This window comes from Gopherus flavomarginatus, chromosome 25, assembly GCF_025201925.1.
Source record: "Gopherus flavomarginatus isolate rGopFla2 chromosome 25, rGopFla2.mat.asm, whole genome shotgun sequence".
In the NCBI taxonomy this organism is placed as follows: Eukaryota; Metazoa; Chordata; order Testudines; family Testudinidae; genus Gopherus; species Gopherus flavomarginatus.
The window spans coordinates 9,147,078-9,169,550 of NC_066641.1; the positions used below are offsets into that span (position 1 = coordinate 9,147,078).

General features: G+C 52.7%; 1 protein-coding gene across 1 annotated transcript in view; it reads right to left on the minus strand.

Moving 5' to 3' along the window:
• Positions 1 to 21,963, minus strand: part of NGFR (nerve growth factor receptor) — a 36,422-nt gene extending 14,459 nt beyond the window's left edge. Inside the window, exons 1-2 of the mRNA XM_050935202.1 lie at positions 21,726 to 21,963; positions 13,035 to 13,176 (exon numbers count right to left, since the gene is read on the minus strand). Coding sequence (XP_050791159.1) covers positions 13,035 to 13,176; positions 21,726 to 21,782 — 199 coding nt within the window. The 5' untranslated portion in view covers positions 21,783 to 21,963. The remainder of the gene's footprint in view (positions 1 to 13,034; positions 13,177 to 21,725) is intronic.
• Between the last annotated feature and the right edge of the window lie 510 nt (positions 21,964 to 22,473).

Genomic DNA, 22,473 nt, shown 5'->3' on the forward strand with positions numbered 1-22,473 from the left:
GTGTGCGGGTAACCCCCCGGTGAGCGAGTGGTACAGGCCTATGCTGAGCCTCATAGGATATGAGTCTGTTACTGCCCTGACTAGGCAGCCTTGGCTTTTTAACTCAAGCAGTAGCAGCTCTGGAAGCTCCTGGTTCTATCTCTGCGGCTTTGGGCAAGAGAGTGGCTGCCACAGCTGTGCCGCCCTGCAGGACAGCCATACAATACCGTTGCTCCTACAGAGACTTATAGAACTATATCGAGCCCCCTGCCACCCTCACCCCAAATTGAGCTACTGGTGGCAATGCAAACTGGCCCAAGGCAGGAGCTGTGGCAGGACAAACACTCTGGGCTCTGTCGTGCCCTAGCACAGTCAACTTCTTTAGCTGTATGCGGCTGTTACCCCAACTGGAACAAGAGGAGATTCAAGAGCCCTTTGCAGCTGCAGCCGAGCTTATAAAAACCCAGGAAATTAAGGGTTTTATTATTAGGAAGCATGTTTAGTGCTGGTGAAAGGTGCCAGATTGACAACCCTGGAGACCCACGTCCCCTCTCCCCAGATCACGGCCCCACACTGTCCTGCCTCTCCCCGAGAGCTCAGGCCCAGATCCTCAAAGGTATTGAGGTTCCTAACTCACCACGGCCCATCCACTCCCCAGCCTGCTCATCGGTGCTAAGGGGATGATAGAGCTCCTTGTCCAGCGGGCGCTGGACCGAGGCCAGTGGCTCGTTTCACAAGCCCTTCCCTCTGGCTGGATTTGAATCAGCAGCCTAGTGGGGGGAAGCTCAGGATTCCAATAGCAAACCCCCAACCCACCCAGCCCCATAAGGAAGGGGAAGCTCAGGAGAGGGAAAGGCACCAACTACCCTAACAACGGGGGTGGGGGTGGGGGGAAGCTGCTGTTAACCCTGTAATCAGAGCAGAACAATTTGCCGCACAAACAGGGGGGCAGCCCCAAGCTGCAGTGGGAGCTTTTTGCTACCCCAGGCGCCCTGAACTCCTGCCCTGTTGGGAGCCCCCAGGACTGTTAGCCACAAGCTCATCTCTGGCATAACGGCCCAGTAATTAGCGTATGTCGTTAATGGGAGAGCGATGTGGGGGGGTGTTTTCTGCACACATTCATTCAGTGCTGCCTCCCTGAGGGTCATGCAGAGAAAGGAAGTGGCGTCATGCCTGGGTGTGAGCCAGGGAGGCTGTTGGAGGGAAGGGCAGGGAGGAAATTTTTCCTAGGGGCAGATTGTCTCATAACACCCTGCTGCAGGGGTTTCTTGCACCTCCCTCTGGCCACGGTCAGAGATAGGGCCCTGGGTTAGACGGATCCCCGTTCTGATTCAGTCTGGCACTGCCTATGTTCCAGCGGCCAGTCCATGCCTTGCTACTTCAGAAGAGTCCACTCACCCCCTTCGCAGCTACCTAGCCCTCCCCAACGACCCCGCAGCCAGCACCCCCCAGCTGCCCACTCTCTCCTGCTACTGCCCCATGACAGAATCATACAGTCATAGGACTGGAAGGAACCTCGAGAGGTCAGCTAGTCCCATGCCCTGCACTCATGGCCAGACTAAGCATTATCTAGACCATCCCTGACACGGGTTTGTCTAACCTGCTCTTAAAAATCTCCAGTGACGGAGATTCCCACAATCTCCCTAGGTAATATATTCCAGTGCTAAACCACCCTGACAGGAAGTTTTTCCTAATGTCCAACCTAAATCTCCCTTGCTGCAGTTTAAGCCCATTGCTTCTTGTCCTATCCTCAGAGGCTATGAAGAACAATTTTTCTTCCTCCTCCTTATAACAACCTTTTGCGTACCTGAAAACTGTTATCATGTCCCCTCTGGGGCTTCTCTTCTCCGGACTAAAGAAAACCTAACCCGCATGGTCCCAGTATGCCAATATTTTTATGGCTGACTTAGAACAATGCTTCCTCAGCTTTTGTCCCCTAACGCCCCTATTCTACTTGTGCTACATTGATAACATCTTCATCATCTGGAGCCATGGAAAAGAAGCCCACCATGATTTCAACAATTTCCATCCCACCATCAACCTCAGCCTGGACCAGTCCACACGAGAGATCCACTTCCTGGACACTACAGTGCTAATAAGCGATGGTCACATAAACATCACCCTATACCAGAAACCTACTGACCGTTATACTTCCCTACATGCCTCCAGCTTTCATCCAGACCACTTCACACGATCCATTGTCTACAACCAAGCTCTAAGCTACAACCGCATTTGCTCCAATCCCTCAGACAGAGACAAATACCTACAAGATCTCTATAAAGCATTCTTACAACTACAATACCCTCCTGCTGAAGTGAAGAAACAGACTGATAGAGCCAGAACAGTACCCAGAAATCACCTACTACAGGACAGGCCCAACAAAGAAAGTAACAGAACGCCACTAGCCGTCACCTTCAGCCCCTAAATAAAACCTCTCCAGAGCATCAGCAGGGATCTACAACTTATCCTGAAGGACGATCCCTCACTCTCACAGATCTTGGGAGACAGGCCAGTCCTCGCTTACAGACAGCCCCCCAACCTGAAGCAAATACTCACCAGCAACCACATACCACACAACAAAAACACTAACACAGGAACCTGTCCTTGCAACAAAGCCTGTTGCCAACTCTGTCCAGATATCTATTCATGGGACACTATCATAGGACCTAATCACATCAGCCACATTATCAGAGGCTCGTTCACCTGCAGATCTACCAATATATGCCATCATGTGCCAGCAATGCCCCTCTGCCATGTACGTTGGCCAAACCAGACAGTCTCTATGCAAAAGAATAAATGGACACAAATCAGATGTTAAGAATTATAACATTCAAAAATCTGTCGGAGAACACTTCAACCTCCCTGGACACTCAGTTACAGACCCAAATGTTGCAGTTCTTCAACAAAAAAAACTTCAAAAACAGACTCCAACAAGAAACTGCAGAACTGGAATTAATTTGCAAACTGGACACCATCAGATTAGGCCTGAATAAAGACTGGGAGTGGATGGATCATTACACAAGCTAAAAACTATTTCCCTAAGCTCAGGAGCAGCGCCAGGGTTTTTGGCGCCCTAGGCGGGGGTCCTTCCACACTCCTGGTCGTTGGTGGCAATTCTGCAGCCGGCGGGTCCTTCCGCGCTCCCGGTCTTCAGGGCATTTCGGCGGTGGGTCCTGGAGCGAGTGAAGGACCCGCCGCAGAATTGCCACTGCCGACCCAGAGTGTGGAAGGACCCCTCACCGCCGAATTACCGCCGAGGGCGGCAAAATGCTGCTCTCCCAAATCCTGGCACCCTAGGCAACGGCCTAGGTCGCCTAAATGGAAGCGCCGGCCCTGCCCATGCTAATTTTTCCCCTACTGTTACTCACACCTTCTTGTCAACTGTTTTGAAATGGGCCATCCTGATTATCACTACAAAAGATTTTTTTCCACCGGCTGATAATAGCCCATCTTAACTGATTAGTCTCCCCCATTTTTTTCATGTTCTCTGTATTTATATACACACATCTTCCTACTGTATTTTCCATTGCATGCATCTGATAAAGTGGGTTTTAGCCCACAAAAGCCTATGCCCAAATAAATTTGTTAGACTCTAAGGTGCCGCAAGTATACCTCATTCTTTTTGCTGATACAGACTAACACGGTACCACTCTGAAACCAGTTTTTTTCAATCTTCCCTCACAGGTCATGTTTTCTAGACTTTTAATTGTTTTTGTTGCTCTTCTCTGGACTTTCTCCAATTTGTCAACATCTTTCCTGAAACATGGTGCCCAGAACTGAACACCATACTCCTGCTAATACATCCCAGAATGATGTTTGCTTGTTTTTGCAGCAGGGCTACACTGTTGACTCATATTCAGCTTGCAATCCACTATCACCCCCAGATCCCTTTCCACAGTACTCCTTCCTAGGCAGCCATTTCCCATTTTGTATGTGTGCAACTGATTGTTCCTAAGTGGAGTACATTAAATCCTGCTGCCCTCTCAATGCTGACACCCCATCCTGTGACCCAACCTGCCCCCCCCCCAGCTGCTAAACTCTGCCCAGATATGGAGTCCACCTCTCATTACTTTGCAGGCCCCCAGCTGTGGGCTTCGATCCATTTAGAGCCACAGGGGCAGGGGAGCAGCTGGCATTAAGCATGTCATAGGGGATGACTGCTGTTGCATGGTGCTGAGGGGCTGCTGTGTTCCACCCCAGAACTGGCCACCCGCCTTCTGTTAAGGGATCCCTCTGAATACAGCCTGTCAAGTGCTTTGTGATCCCAAAGGCGCTATAGGCATTCTCCTCATTATTTATATTACTGTAGGTGCCTGAGGGCCCCAACTGAGATTGGGGCCCCGTTGTGCTAGGCCCCGAACTGACACGGCGTGAGAAAAACAGGCCCAGCCCCTCAAAGCTATTTAGGCACCAAACTCCCATTATCAATCAATTGGAGTTAGACTCCTCAATAGCTTTGAGGATCTCGGCCTCAGTGATTTGGCGTCTACGTCTAGCGGAGATGGGAATTGAACCCGGAATTATTATTATTTTCTATAGTTGTATCATTGTAGTGCCAGAGCCCACTGAGGTTGGTGCTGTACAAACGTAGGACAGAAAGACAGTCCCTGCACCAAAGCATTTACAATTTAAATCTCTAATCCAAGTAAGATATCCTGAATCCCAGCCCAGTGCCTTATCAACAAAGCCAACCTTCCTCTCCTAACACCCTGGAAGCTTTCTCCTCCTTGCCCTGTCGGGGCTGTTTCTGAGGGGTGCTGCCCCCCCCTCCATTCCCCCACCAAACAGCCATTTTCCCCAAACAGAGGCCTCACGCCCCATTTTGTTTAGCTGCATCTGTTTCCCATCCATGACTGATGGAGACCAGGACAGAATCAAGATGCAGGAGTCCAATATAAACACGAGCGTACGATGCTAATTGCTGACTCTCACCCCAGCTTTGGTTCGTTGGTCTCCGGTTTCAGCGGCACCCTGCAGAACTGATTCTTCTGTGTAAATCAATCTCCCCTACATGTATCCCATACTGGCTTCCCTCTCCCCTCACCAGCACCTCCAAGACTCCTGGACTCAGAGACTCTCAGGCCAGAAGGGACCCTCATGATCATCTAGTTCAGCCCCTGGCACATAGCAGGCTGCAGAATCTCATCCACCCTTAACCTCCGGCTGAGCTACTGAACTCAACTCACAAGAGAAAGACTTTGCTGGAGGTGCAGCAGGCTGGAGTCCAGGGGCTAGTTTAAAGGGCTACAAGGCTGTCCTGGGGTAGGGCTGGCTTGCCCCCACAGGCCTTGCTGGACAGAGGAGCTGGGTGATGGGCTGCTCTGAGCTGACCCTAGCAGGGCATAGGCTGCCTGCTCCCCTCTGAGCCTCGTGATATCCTGGCCCCTAACCCCAGAAGCGACGCCAGGGTTTTTGCTGCCCTAGGCAGCAGCGCTCCTCTGAGCATTCGACAGCAGGGGGGTCCTTCCGCTCCACTTCTTTGGGACACTTCGGTGGTGGGTCCCGGAGCGAGTGAAGGACCTGCCGCTGAATTTCCGCTGAAGACCCGGAGTGAAAGGACCCCCCTGCCGCCAAATTTCCACAGAGGGCAGCAAAATGCCGCCCCGCTAATCCTGCCACCCTAAGCGACCGCCTAGGGTCACCTAATGGAAGCGCCAGCCCAGCCTAACCTAGCCCCACAGCAGACAGAGGGGGCCCTGTGGGTTGGGGGAAGAAGAGCCCTTGAGGGCTCCCCGCCCCCCTGGCTACTGGGAAGAACCCCAGTGTCTGAAGTTATTTTTAACCTGGGGAAAAGGAGTTCCTGTAGGGCTGCCGTCACTGTCTCTTCAACTACGTCCTTTGAATTCATTTCCTCTGCTCTGACCTGCCAGGGCCTCCGACCTCCTTCCTCCCTCTGGGCCTTGGAATCTCCCCCCTCGTCGAGGGAGAAAGGTGTCAGAGAAATTAACCCTAATAATGGGCTCAGCCTCCCCCACATTTAGAAAGCGATCCATCCCTGTATTAATCTTTAATTACCTGGGCAATCTCCCGAGGACATTCGCGGGAGACAGCAATTATCCTGCTGAATGACAGGGTATAAAGTGCTCTGCTCGGATTGAGCGCTACCATCACGGCCGCCCTGCTCCCAGAGTCTTGGTTAAACCTGCCCTTTGCTAGTTGCCTGTCTAACGCTGGTACTTAGGGTCCCCGATACTGTAGCCTGAGCTCCTATGAACTGTGAGGCAGGGCAGTGGTGTTATCTCCACTGTACAGATGGAGGCACAGAGAGACTAAGACACCTATCTCCCAGTGCCATTGGAGCTGGGCATCTAAATACCTTTGAGGATCTGAGCCTAAGTGACTTGCCCAAGGCCAGACAGGGAGTCTGTGGCAGAGCCAGGATCTGACTTCAGCTTCATTCGAAATGAACAGTTGAGGGGGGCTGTGGTCTTTTAGCCTTTCTTAGCAGTGCAGAGCCTGGGGCATTGAAGTAAGGAGACTTGGGGGTCATGGTGGGGTCACAGGAGGAGACAGGAGGTAGCTAGATCATGGGCTGAGAACTAAGGGAGTAGAGGAACAAGCCAGATTGCTGCGGAATGACACATCCTGCCCACTCCCCTATGAAACTAGAACAGAAATTATTAGCTGGATGCAGGAATTCCTGCATGAGGTTCGCTGGCTTGTGTTGGGCAGGAGGCCAGACTGGCCTTTTCTGGCTGAACCTCTATGAATAAAGGCACAGAAGTGGGGCTGAGGAAGAAGAAGATGCATCCGTTGGGATTTGTATGCACTATCATCTAGCTAAGGTGGCCCCATTGCCATGTCACCTTATAACCTCACCATCTCTAATATACCGAGCCTCACACCACTGGTGAGACAGTGCATGGTACAGAGGAGAACTGAGGCTAAGTGACAGGCCCAAAGTTCTGGACTTGAATCCAGGTCTCCCTAGTCCTGTGTCCTAACCACTCGGCCACCCTTCCTCTCGAGAAGGCAGCAGCCCATCCAGTGCCCTTGACAATCTTTTAAAAAATAAAGAAACAGACCCATCAGTTCCCACCAAGCCAATCCAACCACCCCACGACAACATAAGCACCATATCACACACGTTCCCCAGAGTCCCACCCATGGCTACCATCCCTACCAACTGCTCATCTCCTCACCAGCCAGGAGAAAAGGTAGGCCCCTGAAGGCCGGCAGGAAGTGAACTCCAAAGGTCCGGAGCCTTCATGGAGAGCACCTTGTGAACCAACCTCGCTCAGTGACACCTCATGGTCAATGGGGTTAAAGGCGGATGACAAATCTAATGGCCTCAGTCCTTCCTGTTCATCCATCATTAGGAGATCATCCACCAGAGTTGTCTGTCTCAGTAACCAGACTGGCCAGGAGATCTGAGCATGGTCTCATCCCAACCTTTTCCCATAAGCTTAACCAAATGTGGAAGACTCGATACAGGGCAAGCGCTCGCAAGATAGTCAGTGCCAAGCAATGAGTTCTGGATAGCCGAGGCCTGCCTGGCAGGACTGTACGGCCCTGAAGGAGAGGTGGCTAAATCACGGGCTTGTGGCATGATGCTGTATTGGCAGGGAGTGGTAGACATGTCTTCCGTGGTAGGATGTGTATTGCCTTGCGGGAGAAGACAATGGTAGCCACAGACTCCATGTTGACCTGTGTAGGTGTGTGATTCGGAGGTGACATGAGTCCCAGACTGGTGACTTTATCACAAGCTGATTTTTCCTTGCACGGACGTGCCACTGGACAGAATTTAACAGGCCGTGTAGTCCCCTCCTCTTCCCCATGGTCTGCATCATGTCAATAAACAGAACACGGTGACCTACCATAGTGTCTACCAGGCTTTGGTGTTTGGGACCAGGTCCAATGGAACTTAGGCACCTTTGAGGGTCCTCGGCCATAATGAATAGCTTGGAGCTGTCCTAGCCATCTGCCAAGAGGTCTGGGAATGGATGGCAGCCAGTCAAGCCCTGCGGCTCCATCTCTGTGCAGCCAGAGGGCTTTTCTTTCAGCAGGACAGTGCGCTGGTTCAGAGAGGCGGAAAGCAGCCGTGGTTTGCTGTTTTAGGCAGCGTCGGCAATAATTCAGAAGCATCAGTTCTCGGGGTCGAAGGATCACCAGAAGGATGCTGCTGCTAGCGATGGGGACTCCTTTGCCTTTCATGTGGCTCAAAGTAGTTGATCGCTATTAGCTAGACTATTAAGGGAAAACATTGGTGTTGGTGAAGAGAGTGCTTCTGGCGGTGGTAAGAGCATCCAGAAAGGTGAGTGTGCCAGGGAGATGTTGCCAATCTTTCCACCTCCATGGCACAGCCTCTTCTGCCAGGCTGTCCATGCACCACCCTGCTGGCAGCGGCCAGGTATTGCCATTCTCCACACCGTCCTCTCCTGCTGTACGGTGTGCTGCCCGGGGGGGGGGGACGACTACCGCCCCCTGCTGGCCCTTGAAAGATGCTTCCATCCTCTGCTTTGTAGCCAAGAGCACCCCCCAAACACACACACCCTGGCACTTCATAGTGTTCCCGTTCGCCACACTCCCATCCTCTCTGGCTCAGTTCAGTCCCAGCCTGCCCAGGAGGCGCTCCTCCGCCCCTTTAACCCCTCAAGGAGTGGATGTGGGTGTGCTGGGGCGGGGGGGAGGGGGAGCATTCTTCTCCTCCTCCTAAATCTGTTGATTTCAGCTTTCCATCCCAGCAGCAGCTCTCTCTTCTGTGCCCACCTCTGCTTTCTTGGCTCCTCCTGCGGCCACCAATTTCACGGTCTTAACTGAACACAGAACGGAGATCAGACCTCCCCAATCTATTTTATTCAGGCCCTGACCCCCATGACCCCCCACCCCCACCCCATCACCAGCTCAGCACAAAGATCTGTGCTCTCTCTCCTCCTCTCACCCGTCCCGCTCCCCCCCCCGCCCACCTCCCATGCCTTTCTGAGCAGTTCCCAGTCAGACACTGAAGTGCACAGCTCCCATTAACCTGGGTTAATTCCTTATATTATTCTGAATTATTGATGGCTGCCATTAGAACGGGGAGCTGGACCGGAAAAGCATATCGGCTGAATGGGCACATTTTCAGTGGCAGCAGGGTATGCGAGCTGAACAATTAGAGCCGAGAATCCAACAGCCCCCATGTAACGATGGATGTTGAGGAGATGAATAAATAAATCATGAGACAGCGGTCGGGAGAAGCTGTCGGTGGAAGGGGGAATGAAGCCAGTTGGGCTAATGCAGGACTCAGGTTGAACTTCAAGATGAAAGGAAACCTGATTTCCCCCCTAGCAGCCAGTGTTGCTTTCTTCTCCACCTGCACAGACTGAGTTTTGCACGGATGGACTTTTGTGCCTTGCTGTTGTCGAATCAGTTGCAATTACATGAGGCCGGCGAGTCAAGAGCAAATCAAAGGAAAGGCTTCTCAGGTGGCACAGGGTGAACTGGAGGAATCTGCGAGCGTGGGCGGTCACCCAGACCAAATGACAAGGCTGGATTATCAGAGGGCTCCATCATGTAATGACCAGCAACCGCACAATTATTCTATATAGCTTTTCTCATGTTAGTTTTTTCCTTATTATTTTCATTAAAGTAGCCCCATTGTGTTAGGTGCTGGACAAACACATAGTAAGAGACAATCTTTGACCTGAAGATTTTACAGTCTAAACAGACAAGTCAAACAAAGGATGGGGAAACTGAGGCATGGAGAGGCGACGTGACCTGCCTAAGCGCATCCAGCAGGTCAGTGGCAGAGTCAGACTAGAACCCAGAGCTCCTATTTTCCAGCCTGCTGCTCTGTTTAGATCAACTGTTCTCAACCAGAGGTCTGGGGCCCCCTGGGGGCTGCGAGCAGGTTTCAGGGGGTCCGCCAAGCAGGGCCACTGTTAGAGTCACTGGAGCCCAGGGCAGAAAGCCGAAGCCCCGCTGTCACGAGCCCCACCACCTGGGGCTGAAGCTGAAGCCTGAGCAACTTAGCTTCATGGTGGCCCCTGTGGCATGGGGCCCCAGGCAATTGCCCTGCTTGCTACCCCCTAATGCCGGCCCTGGCTTTTACGTGCAGAAAACCAGTTGTGGCAGCACTGGTGGGCCATGGAATTTTTATAGCATATTGGAGGAGCTTCAGAAAGAAAAAGGTTCAGACCCCCTGATCTAGACCATACAGTCCCTCTACCCCTAGCCACTCCTGCCTCTGGATTACTTTGTGGCACAGGGGCAGGCAGAAGGGGACATCTCAAGACCCTGTTGATGCATGATTGGTTGCGTAGCTCAGTTCCTCAGGGTGACAAAGCAGAGACCAAACCCAGCCTTTAATCCTGAGTCCTAGCAGCAGGATGGAAATACACACTCCAGCCTGGGACTAATGCAATACAAAGGCATGTCAAGGTCAGCTGGGCACATAAAACAGAAACCCATGTATTTATACACACAGCCACCCACGTGCAGATTAATGGACAGATGCAGCCACCTCCCAGTCGCTCTAGTGCTGCATCCGAGTTCTGATCCTGCTCTCTTAATCCCCACCCCCACCCCCCGCCGCACACATTCCCTGGAACTGGAATGGCTCCATCCCACAGGGAGAATGTGTCCCAGCCGGAAGGATGGGGCGGTTGCAGAAAAATGTCATGCCTCCACTCTGGGATTGTGAGGCTGGAAACGACTCGAAAGCCCAGAGTGAAGAGCGAACATGTGTCCATGAGGATTAATATCGACATCTGTGAAAGAGTCTGGGAGCCTGGCATTCAGCACGACGCAAGCACAAAGCCTCCGCCGCATGGAAAAGCCAACAGCATGCACACCACAAACACAGCTATGGTCCACAGAGACAGCATGCAAACACTTGCACACGGAGCCACCCCCATGAGTGGTTAACCTGTAGCTAGACAGCACAGACTTGAGCTAACGGAGCAACATCACTAACCAGCAGCAGTAGTAGGCTGTTGTCCTCAGGGAACCAGCCACAAAAGGTGGGGGCACGACACACACTTGTGCAAGCACAGAGCCAGAGTCATGATACACCCATCAGCCTGCACAAACAAGTGTGATCCAAGGACACGTGCATGTCCATTCACATCCACTCAACATTTACTGCATACGCACTCCCTTCATTACCCAGGTGGGAATTATTTTATCTTCTTCTCAAGCCACATTTCCTTCTGGAATGAAGAGCTGGCATGTCCCTCTGGGACCTGATTCACCCAGCATGTGCTCTGTGTGATTGTAAAGGCGCATCAGTATGGAATCTCTGCTCAGGGAGTTACCTGGTGAGAGACCTAAAGAGAATGCTGCAGAGAGTTACCAGCCTATTCTCAGGGCAGGGTTTGCTCCCTGGTAGAAGCTGCTTTGCACAGCGTTAACACACGTCTCCTCCAAGGTCAGACAGCAGGGCTGGTATTCAATATCCAGAGTCTTTACTGCCGTTCACTCCGAGGTTAAGTGGCATTCATTGATTTTGAAGGAAGGTTGATATTTTTAGCTGGTGTGCTGCAGAACTGTGACTGGCCATGGAGCCAGATCACCTGCCCAGAGCCTCCTCCCAGTCAGCACCCTTTCCTCCACCAGTCCTCTCTCTTCCAAAAACTGTTTTCAGGAGACACCTGCCCCAAGGAGCTCTCCTCCACAGGGGAAGCCTTATAATAATAAATAGAGTTATACACCTATCTCCTAGAACTGGAAGGGACCTTGGAAGGTCATTGAGTCCAACCCCCTGTCTTCACTAGGCAGGACCTAGTATTGATTTTTGCCCCAGATGGCCCCCTCAGGTATTGAACTCACAGCCCTGTGTTTAGCAGGCCAATACTCAAACCCCTGAGCTATCCTGCCCCAGCCTTGCCCTCAAGGATGGCTTTCCCCCCCCCCACAGCATTTTCAGTTTTGCTCTGGGTCACAATAATAATAATTGTGAAACAAACCATCATGCAGCCCTTCACCACCGTGTTTTGGCTTGGGCGGATTTCGCTGCAAACAGTTGGAACCAGCAGCATTTTGGCACTTTCCTGCCATGGTACATATTTGGAGGGCAAGCTGCTCTGGTAGGGGAGGGTTGCGGGGGGGCTGGTGCTTTTATTTTCTCTGCAAAGCACCGTGCACAGCCATGGCACTACAGAACTAATTGCTCAATCATTTCATCACTACGTGTGCACCCAGGTCACTAGCACATGTACTCTACCAGGGCCTATGAAGCATCTGATGTTGACAAAATGCCGTCATCCATCCGTGATATAACAGCCGGTTTCCTTGTCCTACTGGGGTTACACCTTGTTCTCATCCCCTGCTAAATGGTCAGTCTAATACTACTTTTTTATAACACTGTAAAAGACACAGGAGGGACCATTGGAAAACGTCCCACTGGGCACCCCGTACAGCTAAGCAAGAGATAGATAATTTCCCAAACGTATGAGAGGACCAAGGAACTGCCATCGGCCGGTGCAAGCCCAGGGGTAGGGGCTGAATGGGTGTGGAGGGGAATAGAGACCCCAAGGAAGCCAGGAATGCCAGTGGAAGAAAACGCACAGAGTCAGGATCTCAGAACAGGGCTCGGGGGGCGAAGTCCCACAAACCCCTTTGCGTTTGGATGTGCAAGTTAGTTGGTACGTGCAGACTGGGAGCTGGCTGATCAGATTCCGAGGCCGCATCGGCCAACTTCAGTTGACAGGCTTCAGTGACAGTAGCTGGCGTGTTTGTGGAGTGTATGTTCTGTTTGTTATATCCCACCTGCTGCGGGATACAATGGGTTTAATTGATATAAAGGGAGACCAGATACCGTAGTAACAGGCACATTAGAAATTGCAGGTGAGAGCAATTGGCTAGATCGGGCGCAAGCCGATACCCGAGTGAGAATTGTACCAAAAGGGAGGACACAGCAAAGGGGAGACCCATTTTTTTCAAAGTGCACCCTGTATTGTAGTCATGAGAAGACAATACATACGCAATGATCCAAAGGACTTTTCAACCCAGACATCTCACCCCTCTACTGGAATCTCCCTTCCCTCCAGCTTTATCCTCAGTGCAGTAGGCAGCAGGCGGTTTCCACCCACCCCCAAAGCTCGCTGCGAGGGTGACATCAAGGACAAGCTACTTACTGTCCAGGCATGGCTCACAGACCGTCTGATTCACCCCACAGGGCTGCGCTACCCCTTCTCCCAGGTTGCAGGCTTTGCAGCACTCCCCGCTGGTGGTGTAACTCTTGGTGAGACACTTCTCCTTCGCGGCCCATGCCGGCCCCTGCCACGGGAGGGAAACAGAGTGAGCGGGTCGGTCTCTTTGTTGGGCAGGTGGGGTGGGTGAGAAACTAAGAAACTAACTAAATTCAGTCCCACAAGCAGGAGGGGTGTCCAGCATGATCAAACGCCCCCGCCTAAAATGCACGTGATTGGAAACATCTGGGCTTAAGATGAGCTCACCTACCAACTATTATTGACATCAAAGACTTGGGAGAAGAAAGGGATTAAACAGTGTCGTTCCTCCCCTCCACCTCCCCCAGATTTCCATTCCCCAAAAGCATTAGAGTGACATCAGCTAGGAGAGCAACCAAATGCCTGGATTCAGGCTTCCACCAGCACAGCACATCCGGGGGGACGAGGAGGGGAGGGCTGGGTTCTTCTGGGTGCCTATTGCACTCCCTAGTCGCACTCCTATAGAGCCTTTCACCAAAGGATCTCAAAGCACTACCATCCCAAACCCTCGCCTAGTTAGGGTGACCAAACTGTGTGAAAAATTGGGAGGGGGATGGGAGGGTAATAGGCACCTGTGTAAGACAAAACCCCAACTATCGGGACTGTCCCTATAAAATCGGAACATCTGGTCACCCTACTCCTAGCGCACCGTGGTTTACTTGCGCTCCAGTACTTGCATTCTGAGGACTGATAATGAAAGCGCACACTTTGAAGTGCTTGGTAATTATGGTGCCAAGGGATTCGGCTGCATCACCGTCTAATGGAAGCAACAATACTGTATTTGCTTTCTAAATAAAAGCTGCCCCGGCATATGGAAGCAATAACACGCCACAAGTTGTGCGGTTAGGACAGAGCTGCACATGCATCATGAGGGTTTGGTAAACAGCAGATGAGCGAGGCCAATCTTCCTGAGAAGTGGGAGGGCTGGGTGCTTTAACTTCACCAAGTGCTTCTTGCTGCGAAGCACCTTCCCTAGCAACGCGGCATCTGCTTCCTTAGAAGAGACAGCTAGCGTCTGAGTGTCGGCAAAGGTTACGTTGTACAAAGGCTAGTATTTTTTCCCTGCTGCAATGCTCGTTGGTAGAAGGATCCTGCAGGTTTGTATGAGCTGTGGTAACAAAAAGAAGAAGAGAAGGATTGGACGGCTCAGGGCATGGTAACGAGATTCAGAACCTTCCACCAATGGGAGCTGGGCACCTAAATACTTTTGAGGCTCTGGGCCCCAGTGCAAATCTAGCTCAGGCAGGGACCAAAAGGTGCTACTATCTGGCGGTTGTTTGGCATTCTGTATGAAATGAGCTCGGCAGCATCAAGCCGCTTTCCATTCTGCACGTCACAAACCAACCACCACTGGCGCTAACTGTTGACCGAGTCTACGGTCTCAACAGAAAGGCCCGGGAATACATGGGAGAGAGAGGCTGAAATACCTAGCTCCTTGTCCTGAGCATGGTCCCGCAAGGTCGTCGATAAACACAACTATACTTGAACAATCCTCTTGGCTAGTGCTGAATGGGAAACATTTCCTGGGGGTGGGGTATTTTCGAAAAGCGACCACTCAGTGCAACAAAAATACATCTGCTCACAGCACTGCAGGCTGGGAACTTGCTACTTTATTCAACTGCATCACAACAGAGTGGGGTGGGGATGCTTCCATTGACTAAAACAGGAAGTAAGGGTGAGGTGGAGCATGGCTTCAACTCATAATACTCTGAATTAATCCCTTGATAACCATCTCCTACTTCGACCATGTCACTAATGAAGAGGTCCGTAACATTATTACCCAACGCACTGGGTCATATGAAGACCTCCTGATGACCGTGAAGAAGCACAAGCTGAAGTGATATGACCATATAACAAGATCATCTAGCCTATCCAACATCATCGTCCAAGGGACAGTATAGGGGAAGAGAAGAAGTAGACAGAAGAAGAGATGGATTAACAACATAAAAGAGTGGACAGGAATGGACTTTGCCGAAACTCAAGCACTGACACACAATCATCAGGGTAGAAGACAATCGGTTGATTGCTTATCAATGGTGCTGCCCCAATGACCAATGCGGTTATGGGAGTGATAATGATGAGAGGCATAAATCAACAATCTCTACGCAATTTAAGATTCTCTTTTTTTAAAAAAAAATAATTCTGTTTCTAGCTTTTCGGTTTCTGAATACAACCTCCCAAATGGGAATGGATGCAGCATTGTCTTCCTGAGTCTGCAGACAGATAGCTCGCCTGCTCCTCACTGCTTCTTCAAACAGCAGCAGAGTGAAACCTACAAGCTGGTCAGTTTCAAGGCCTCTGGGAGCAAGAATCATGTCAGTTTTAGTCTGCTGCTCTGGGCAGCAGCACAAGAAAGCATTGGAGTTATTCATGAAGCAAGACTCGAAGTGTGGCGCTTGGAGAGAGGGAGAGTAGCAGAAATCTGACCTCTCCAGCAGCATCAAGTAAGAGTGTGGGAGGAAGAGAAAAAAAGTTCTTCCTTCCTGCCAGCAAACATAGGAAATTCACATTTATCTGCCACCAATAGCCAGAAGCAGCTACACAAGATGGAGCAGAGTCTAGGAAGAGCATCACCTGAAGGAATCCCAGTCCTATCCACGTTCCAGCAACCAGGAGAGGAGCTCCTGGATTTTCACCATCACACTCCCTCTTGACTTCCATAGTATCAGCCTCTAACGAGTAGGTTTACTCTTGTGCCGGGGAAGTGTCTGGGACAGTTATCGAGCCCATCAGGACTCTAAGGCAGCATCTCCCTACTGTGCCTTTCATGAGCAATACAATTCATACTAGAAATGAAAATACAGCATTGAAAAAACATCCCTCAAAACAAACCCTGCCAGGAAAAGAAAAACCGAGGCAGGGAAGACGCTTTCCCGACAGTTTCTCTTTCCCGCACGCCCCTTGTCACACAAGGGAGACAAGCTGGGCTAAGGAGCCCAGTGCCTTCACAAGCCAGCTCAGCTCCCTGCACAGTGGGAGGCACTTCCCTCAGTGTCCACTTGATAAACTCTGTGCTCTGTCTGTTACAGATGCTGGCGTTAGACAAGGGAGCGCCAGTTACAGGCATCTGAATGACAAAAGGCTCCAATTATCCAGCGCTTGAGAGCATGTGGGCACTGGCGCTGCATTTGGCAGCACAATTAACTAGCGAGGGCCTTGGGGTGACTCTCTCTGGGCAAGACTGCACTAAAAGACTGACGGCACCAAGGCTCGGAGGCTGCATCAAGTGACTCCAGCTCATGGGGCTCAAAGCAGCAATGTAGGCATTGTTGCTTGGGCTGGACCCTGGGCTTTGAAACTCTGTGAAGCGGGTGGCTCGGAGTCTGCCCACCAGCCTGATCCTGAACACCCCCATGGCTATTTCTAGTCCCACAGCCTAAGCCCCACGAACTCGAGTCAGTTGACCCAGACTCTGATGCTCGGTGTGGCAGGTTTTTCTTTGCAGGGTACACATACTCTCTTGTAAATGTTGCATTGCACCAGTGACCCCAAGAGATGGGGCTTCATGCTTCAGCCAGCACCTCCAGGCTAAGAAGGGTCCCTGGCAAGCAAAGTAGTAACTGCAAGCTACTCACAGGCTCCTGTATCATTATTTTAGGGCCGTGGTTCTCAATGGTTTTGGGCTCAGGCAGGGCTGGCCAGAGGATTCAGGGGGCCTAGGGCAAAGCCGGGAAGCTGCAGTGCTTGTACTCACCCAGCGGCAGTCTGGGTCTTTGGAGGCATTTCGGTGGTGGGGAGCCCTTCAGTCGCTCCATGTCTTCGGCAGCACTGAAGGGCCCTCCACTGCCGAAATGGTGCCAAAGACCTGGAGCGACTGAAGGGCCCCCCGCCTCCAAAATGCCACCGAAGTCCTGGAGCGACTGAAGGGCCCCCCAAAATGCCAGCGAAGACCTGGACCACAACTGGACCAGGGCTCATGGGGACACTGTGGGGCCTGGGGCAAATTGCCCCACTTGCCCTCCCCCCCCCAGGTGACCCTGGGCTCAGGACCCATTTGTAAACTCTTATAGCCTTTTGCGATCCAGTAAATAGTCTGGGGGTGGAGGCCCTGGGGTGGTTTTGGTCAGATCCTGCCCCCTGCAAGGGTTGGGTCCTGCCTGGCACTCACCCCACAGTGGCGGCTCCTGCAGCTCCTGTGCTGTGGGGCTGGCTGGGCTTAGCTTTCCACTCCAGGCATTGCAACCTGCAGGATTGCAACCTGCCTAGGTTTGCCCCCACCACCCAACTGGACCAAGTTGGTGTGAGTAGAGTTGTGCCCTGGCTCATGGGGTTGCAGTGCCACTCACTCAAATTTAGCTTGCCCAGACTCCCGCCAGCATGACAGCTCGGCCAAACTAGAGCGACACTGGGACTCCAGAGCCTGCAGGGAGGCGAGCCCAGCCACTCCGTGGGACAGGAGCTGCCCTTTGAAACAGTCTGGTGACCCAGTGTCGGGTGCCACCTCACGGGTTGAGAAACCCTGGTCTAGTGCAGCTCTGCTGGGTGAGGTTGGGAGCGGAAAAGCTGTGGGGTCCCCCTCCACAGCCAGCACTGTCACATCATTCGACAGTACCCCCTGCTGGAAGAAGATCAGAGTTAAACGAAGGCGGGCTGGAAGACAATAACTTCATTTGGTGAAAAATGTTGAGGTTCCAAAATGTGTTTACATTCCGCCTTGGAATGAAACTGAAACCTTTCGAAACTGTCCACAAAACATGAGAGAGAGAGAAAAAAGCCAAGGGCCCTGTGACTAGGGAGGTGAAACACCCTGACTCAAGGCTTTCTTCTGCCTGTCTCCACCAGCTTCAGAAGCAGCCTCCCTTGACTTGATTTGAACCTGGGCCACCCCCTGCAGCCCAGCTGGGTGCCCTAACCACTGAGCTTATCACATAGCAAGGGGTTTGCTTTTGTTTTGCTCAGAAATTCCATCCTGACCCAAGGAATCTGCCTGGTGAAAGTTTCATTAAAACTGGTAAATTTCCACCAAAGAGTTTTGACCAATTTCCCCATTTCTCCTCATTAGGCTTTTGGCCTACAACAGGGGTTGGGGGAGCGGGGAGTGTCGTCAAAAAATTCCCAAATGACTCCAAACAAAATTGCTTTAAGTGCCATTATACCCAGCTCACCTCTAGGATGACCAGATAGAAAGTGTGAAAAATTGGGATGGGGGGTGGGGGGATAATCAGTCCCTATATAAGAAAAAGCCCCAAATATCGGGACTATCCCTATAAAATGGAGACATCTGCTCACCCTATTCACCTCCTGCATCACCCGACAATGACCCCTTCTGAGAGGAGCAAGAACTGCAGCAGTTGGGTCACCATTTAGTTACTTCTCCTGCAGCCTTTCCAGCAGTGATGCCTCTTCCCAGAGGCTGCGGCTGGGGTGACAAACCAGCTGCTCATATTTCTTACTATGAATAGCTCTGGGAATGAATGGGACCACAGCAACTGTGCTCTCGGCCCCAATCTGCTCAGGTCGGCTGGGACTGAAGGAAGTGGGTTACCAAGAGCCAGGCTCTCACCCCAGCCTCTGCCAGGGTTTCCTAGAAGATGGAAGTGAAATATACAGGCTTTCCTGCTACCAGGAAAGGAGCTTGGAGAGGAGCAGCTGTGAGATATGGCCAGTCCCTCGCAATCTGATTTCCGGGGAGGACCACTGACTGGCAGCCCGCACTCTGCATCCTCTGTTGTAATTCTTGCCAGGGAAGGTAAGAAGAAATTAGCAATGCCCCCTGCTCCTTGACAATCCCTCCCCTCAGTGCTACTAAATGGTGTGGAAAATATAACTTCCATTCCCAGGTTCCAGAACCCACCCTCCCCGCCAGCCTGCGTTTCCCTTTCCGCTCTGGGTCCTGAGCCCTGAAAACTCCCGTAAAGATTAGCACATTTATGGGAGGGCACATGGTCTACATTAGTCCAGCGAAATGTGCATGTTATTAACACAACTCCTGTTGACAAAGCCGCAGGTATTAACCCCATAAAGCATTTTGACAGCTGGAACAAGAAGGGGAGAGTGACACCTCCGTGAGCTTTTAATTGCTTTTTAAGTTGTGCGGGTGTATGTGTGTGGGGGGTGTGTGTGTGTGTGTTTTGTTTTGTTTTTTTAAGGAAGAGAATGATTGATCATTAACTCCCGAATATACACAGGACATGGTAGCAGGGCACATTATCAGTAAATCTCTGGCATGAAAAAGATTTCATCCTGAACAGGAGACCTGGAGCAGACTTTGACCTGGAGATGGGCCCCAAATCCCGGAGCCGTACTGTCTCGCAGCCTTGGCACATTCCATGGCTACTTGACTCACTGTCCACAACCAGCGGAACCAAAATGCCAGCTCAGAACAACCCTCCCCCCCCCATTTTGGGGACATCTGAAATCTGCATCTGAATTCTGTAGTCTGGGTCATTCGCAAGTCACAGCACCATATGGGCAGTTCCTCTCTGGATCCTGCCACTTGAGAACCAAACCAAAGAGCCGATGAGCTCCTCTTCCCTTCCTAGTCCTCCCAAGGAGTTTATCTGCTGCTTGGGGTTGGTAATAGGTCACTGAGATTTTCAGCACTAAGTAAGTGGTTCTGATCCAGCACAGCTCAGGGATGACTGAAAGTTATTGCCATCTGTCCGGTGGCCTGTGTGAAGTTAGCTGATGGGTGTCTCTCTAACTTCTAGGGGCAGATGTTCTCATTGCAGTCCACTACTGCCTGCCCCCCACCCTGCTTGGCTGACTGTCTCAGCAGAGAATCAAGGGTGCAAACAAACTCCCCTCTGAGCCCTAGAGGTGATCCCTCCGGATCACGGCTGAGCAGGGAGAGCGTTGGGGGTGCCTGGCCTGTATCTGCTCCGTAGATTAAGTTGTGAGCTGAGGAGGCACTTCTCACTGGCGCAAAATGGCTTTAAACAAATGAGGTTGGCTCAAGCCCCAAAGCATGAGGGTTAAAATCCTCTCCAAGCTGTGCCCAGCAGTAACTCTCATAACTCTGGATATTCCTGATATCCACACAAACATCCACACCTGCCCAGGCTGCAGATCTGAGCAGGGCTAGCAATTCCTCTGTCCCTAGGATCTATAATTTACCTCTGTCTAGGAGCCTTTTCTTCTGCTCAGTCACTGGCTTTGGTTTGTGAATATTTCATTGGCCTTTTGCACTCTCCCCTGTGCAACGCTTTTAACGGTTGCCTCCTATCGTATTGTAATGTCTGGTGCTCCCCAAGAACCCAGGGAGGGTGGAGGAGGGGGTGCTTTAGCAAAAAAAAAGCATAATTTCTCTCTGATCCTGTAGCTCCTGCTCAGGTGGGAGCCCTGATCTCATGGGAGTAGGTGCCCCCTCCCCAGACTAGAGGAGAAACCACTGGCCCTCTGCTAGGCCCTTCTGCTATGTGTGAAGGTCACAGAGGTCCGGGCGCTTGGGCTGCTACCCAGGCTAAGGGTGAGGTTAGCTGAGCTGAGCCAGCTGTGGGAAGTTGCCTGCAGGCGGAGACCTTCCCTGGGCTGCGGCTTCCCCTCTCTCTGGCGGGGGTGGCTTCCAGAGCACCCCAAGCAGGGACATTGGAACCTGCCATGACGCTCCGGCAGACTCCTGCGGGTGGGGGAGAGATTTTACCCCCACCCCTATCCCTGGGAATGAGGTAGTGGGGGGGAGGAAGGGGAGTGTTTGGAAAGGGGCATGGGGGGAGGTTCAGGAGGTGGATGGGTGGGTGGATAGGCTGGAGGGAAGAGAAGGGAAGGGATGAGGGATGGGTGACACCCCTCCGCTCCTTTGCCCAGCTGCCCACTGCTTTGCATCCCTCCCGCCTGGCCATCCTCCACCCCTGCACCCCTCCCCTCGGCTAACCACCCCCCTGGCCTGGGTACCCCTCCCCAATCCCCCTTCCCCTGGCTAACCACTCCCCCCATCCCTTGTACCCGGGTACCTGCACCCCCTCTCGGCTAACCACTCCCCTGCCCCTCCAGATACCTCTGCATCCCTCCCCCCACTAACCACTTCTGTTCCCCCCATACCTGGGTACCCCTGGCACCCCTCCCCTACCACTCCCCTGCTGCCCTGTGCCCGAGTACTGCACCCCTCTCCATTATCTACTCCCCTTCCGCCATGTGCCCGGGTACCCCCCTGAACCCCTGCCCCGTTAACCACTCCCCTGCCACCCTGTGCCCGGGTACCGCACCCCTCTCCATTATCCACTGCCCTGCCCCTCCCTGCACCCCTTCCCCGCTAACCACTCCCCTTCCCCCCTGTACCTGGCTACCCTCCTGTACCCCTTCCCCGCTAACCACTCCCCTTCCCCCTGTACCCGGGTACCCCGCCCCACACCCCTTCTGCCCAGCCGCCCCTCTGACCCGCTACACCCCTTGTCTCCATCCCTAGATCCGGCTGCCTCCTCCCGCTGTCCCGCCTGTGCCCGGACACCCGTCCCGTGTCCCGCTACACCACCCGCGTCCGGCTGCCCCCTGCTCCCGCCTACCCCCTGCTCCACCCCTCTGCCCGGTCCTCACCCCTCTGCCTCCCTCCCCGTCCGCCACCCCGGGGTGCCTCCTCCTCTGGGGCTCTCCGCGCGCACGGTCCCCCCGGGACCCCTTCCCCGGCATCGGGGAGCAGGCAGAGCCCGCAGGTTCACTCACCCCTGGGACCAGCAGCAGCAGCAGCAGCAGCGGCAGCATCGGCGGCTTCTTCTCCATGGTCTTTCCCGTGTGTGCGACAAGGCAAAAGCGAGCGGCCGGGGATGGGAAGGCGCTTCTCGCAGCCCCTCAGCCTCTCACCTCCCCGGCGGGCTCAGGTTAGAAGAAGGACGCAGCCTGGCTGGCTGCGGGACAGCACCTGCCTCTGAGCCTGAAGCTCAGCCCTGTTTTATTAAAAGGATCGATGCTGCCCTCCCACTGGCTGGGTGGCTTTTCAAAAATCCAAGTCACTGCAGCTGCCCCTCCTCCCTGTGCCCCCCCCTTTCCCTCCACCCCCAGGAATAGTATCGCACACAGACACACACACAGCTGGCATCTGCCTGCTCAGCCAGAGACTCTTTGGAAAGGAGCCTGGGAGACAATTAGCCGGGAAATACACAAAACTGCAATAGAACCAGAATGCAACTTCCAGCTCCCTTCCCTTTCGCCAGCTGCCATTCATCGCCCTGGAAAAGCTGAATGAGACACAGTTTACTTGACTGGGTGTCCGGGAGAAGTGCTACACACAGCGCCGATAAGCTGGCTGGACTGGTTTCATTGGGGTCCTTCTGTATTATCCACCTACGGTATATACCCCCGCCCCCCAAATCTATCTACCCATCCATCTCATCCACAACCCAACATCCATCCCCTCTGCCCATCTATCTGTCCATCTCTGCTCCTGTAGCACGGAGAAGCCTCCATCGGGGTG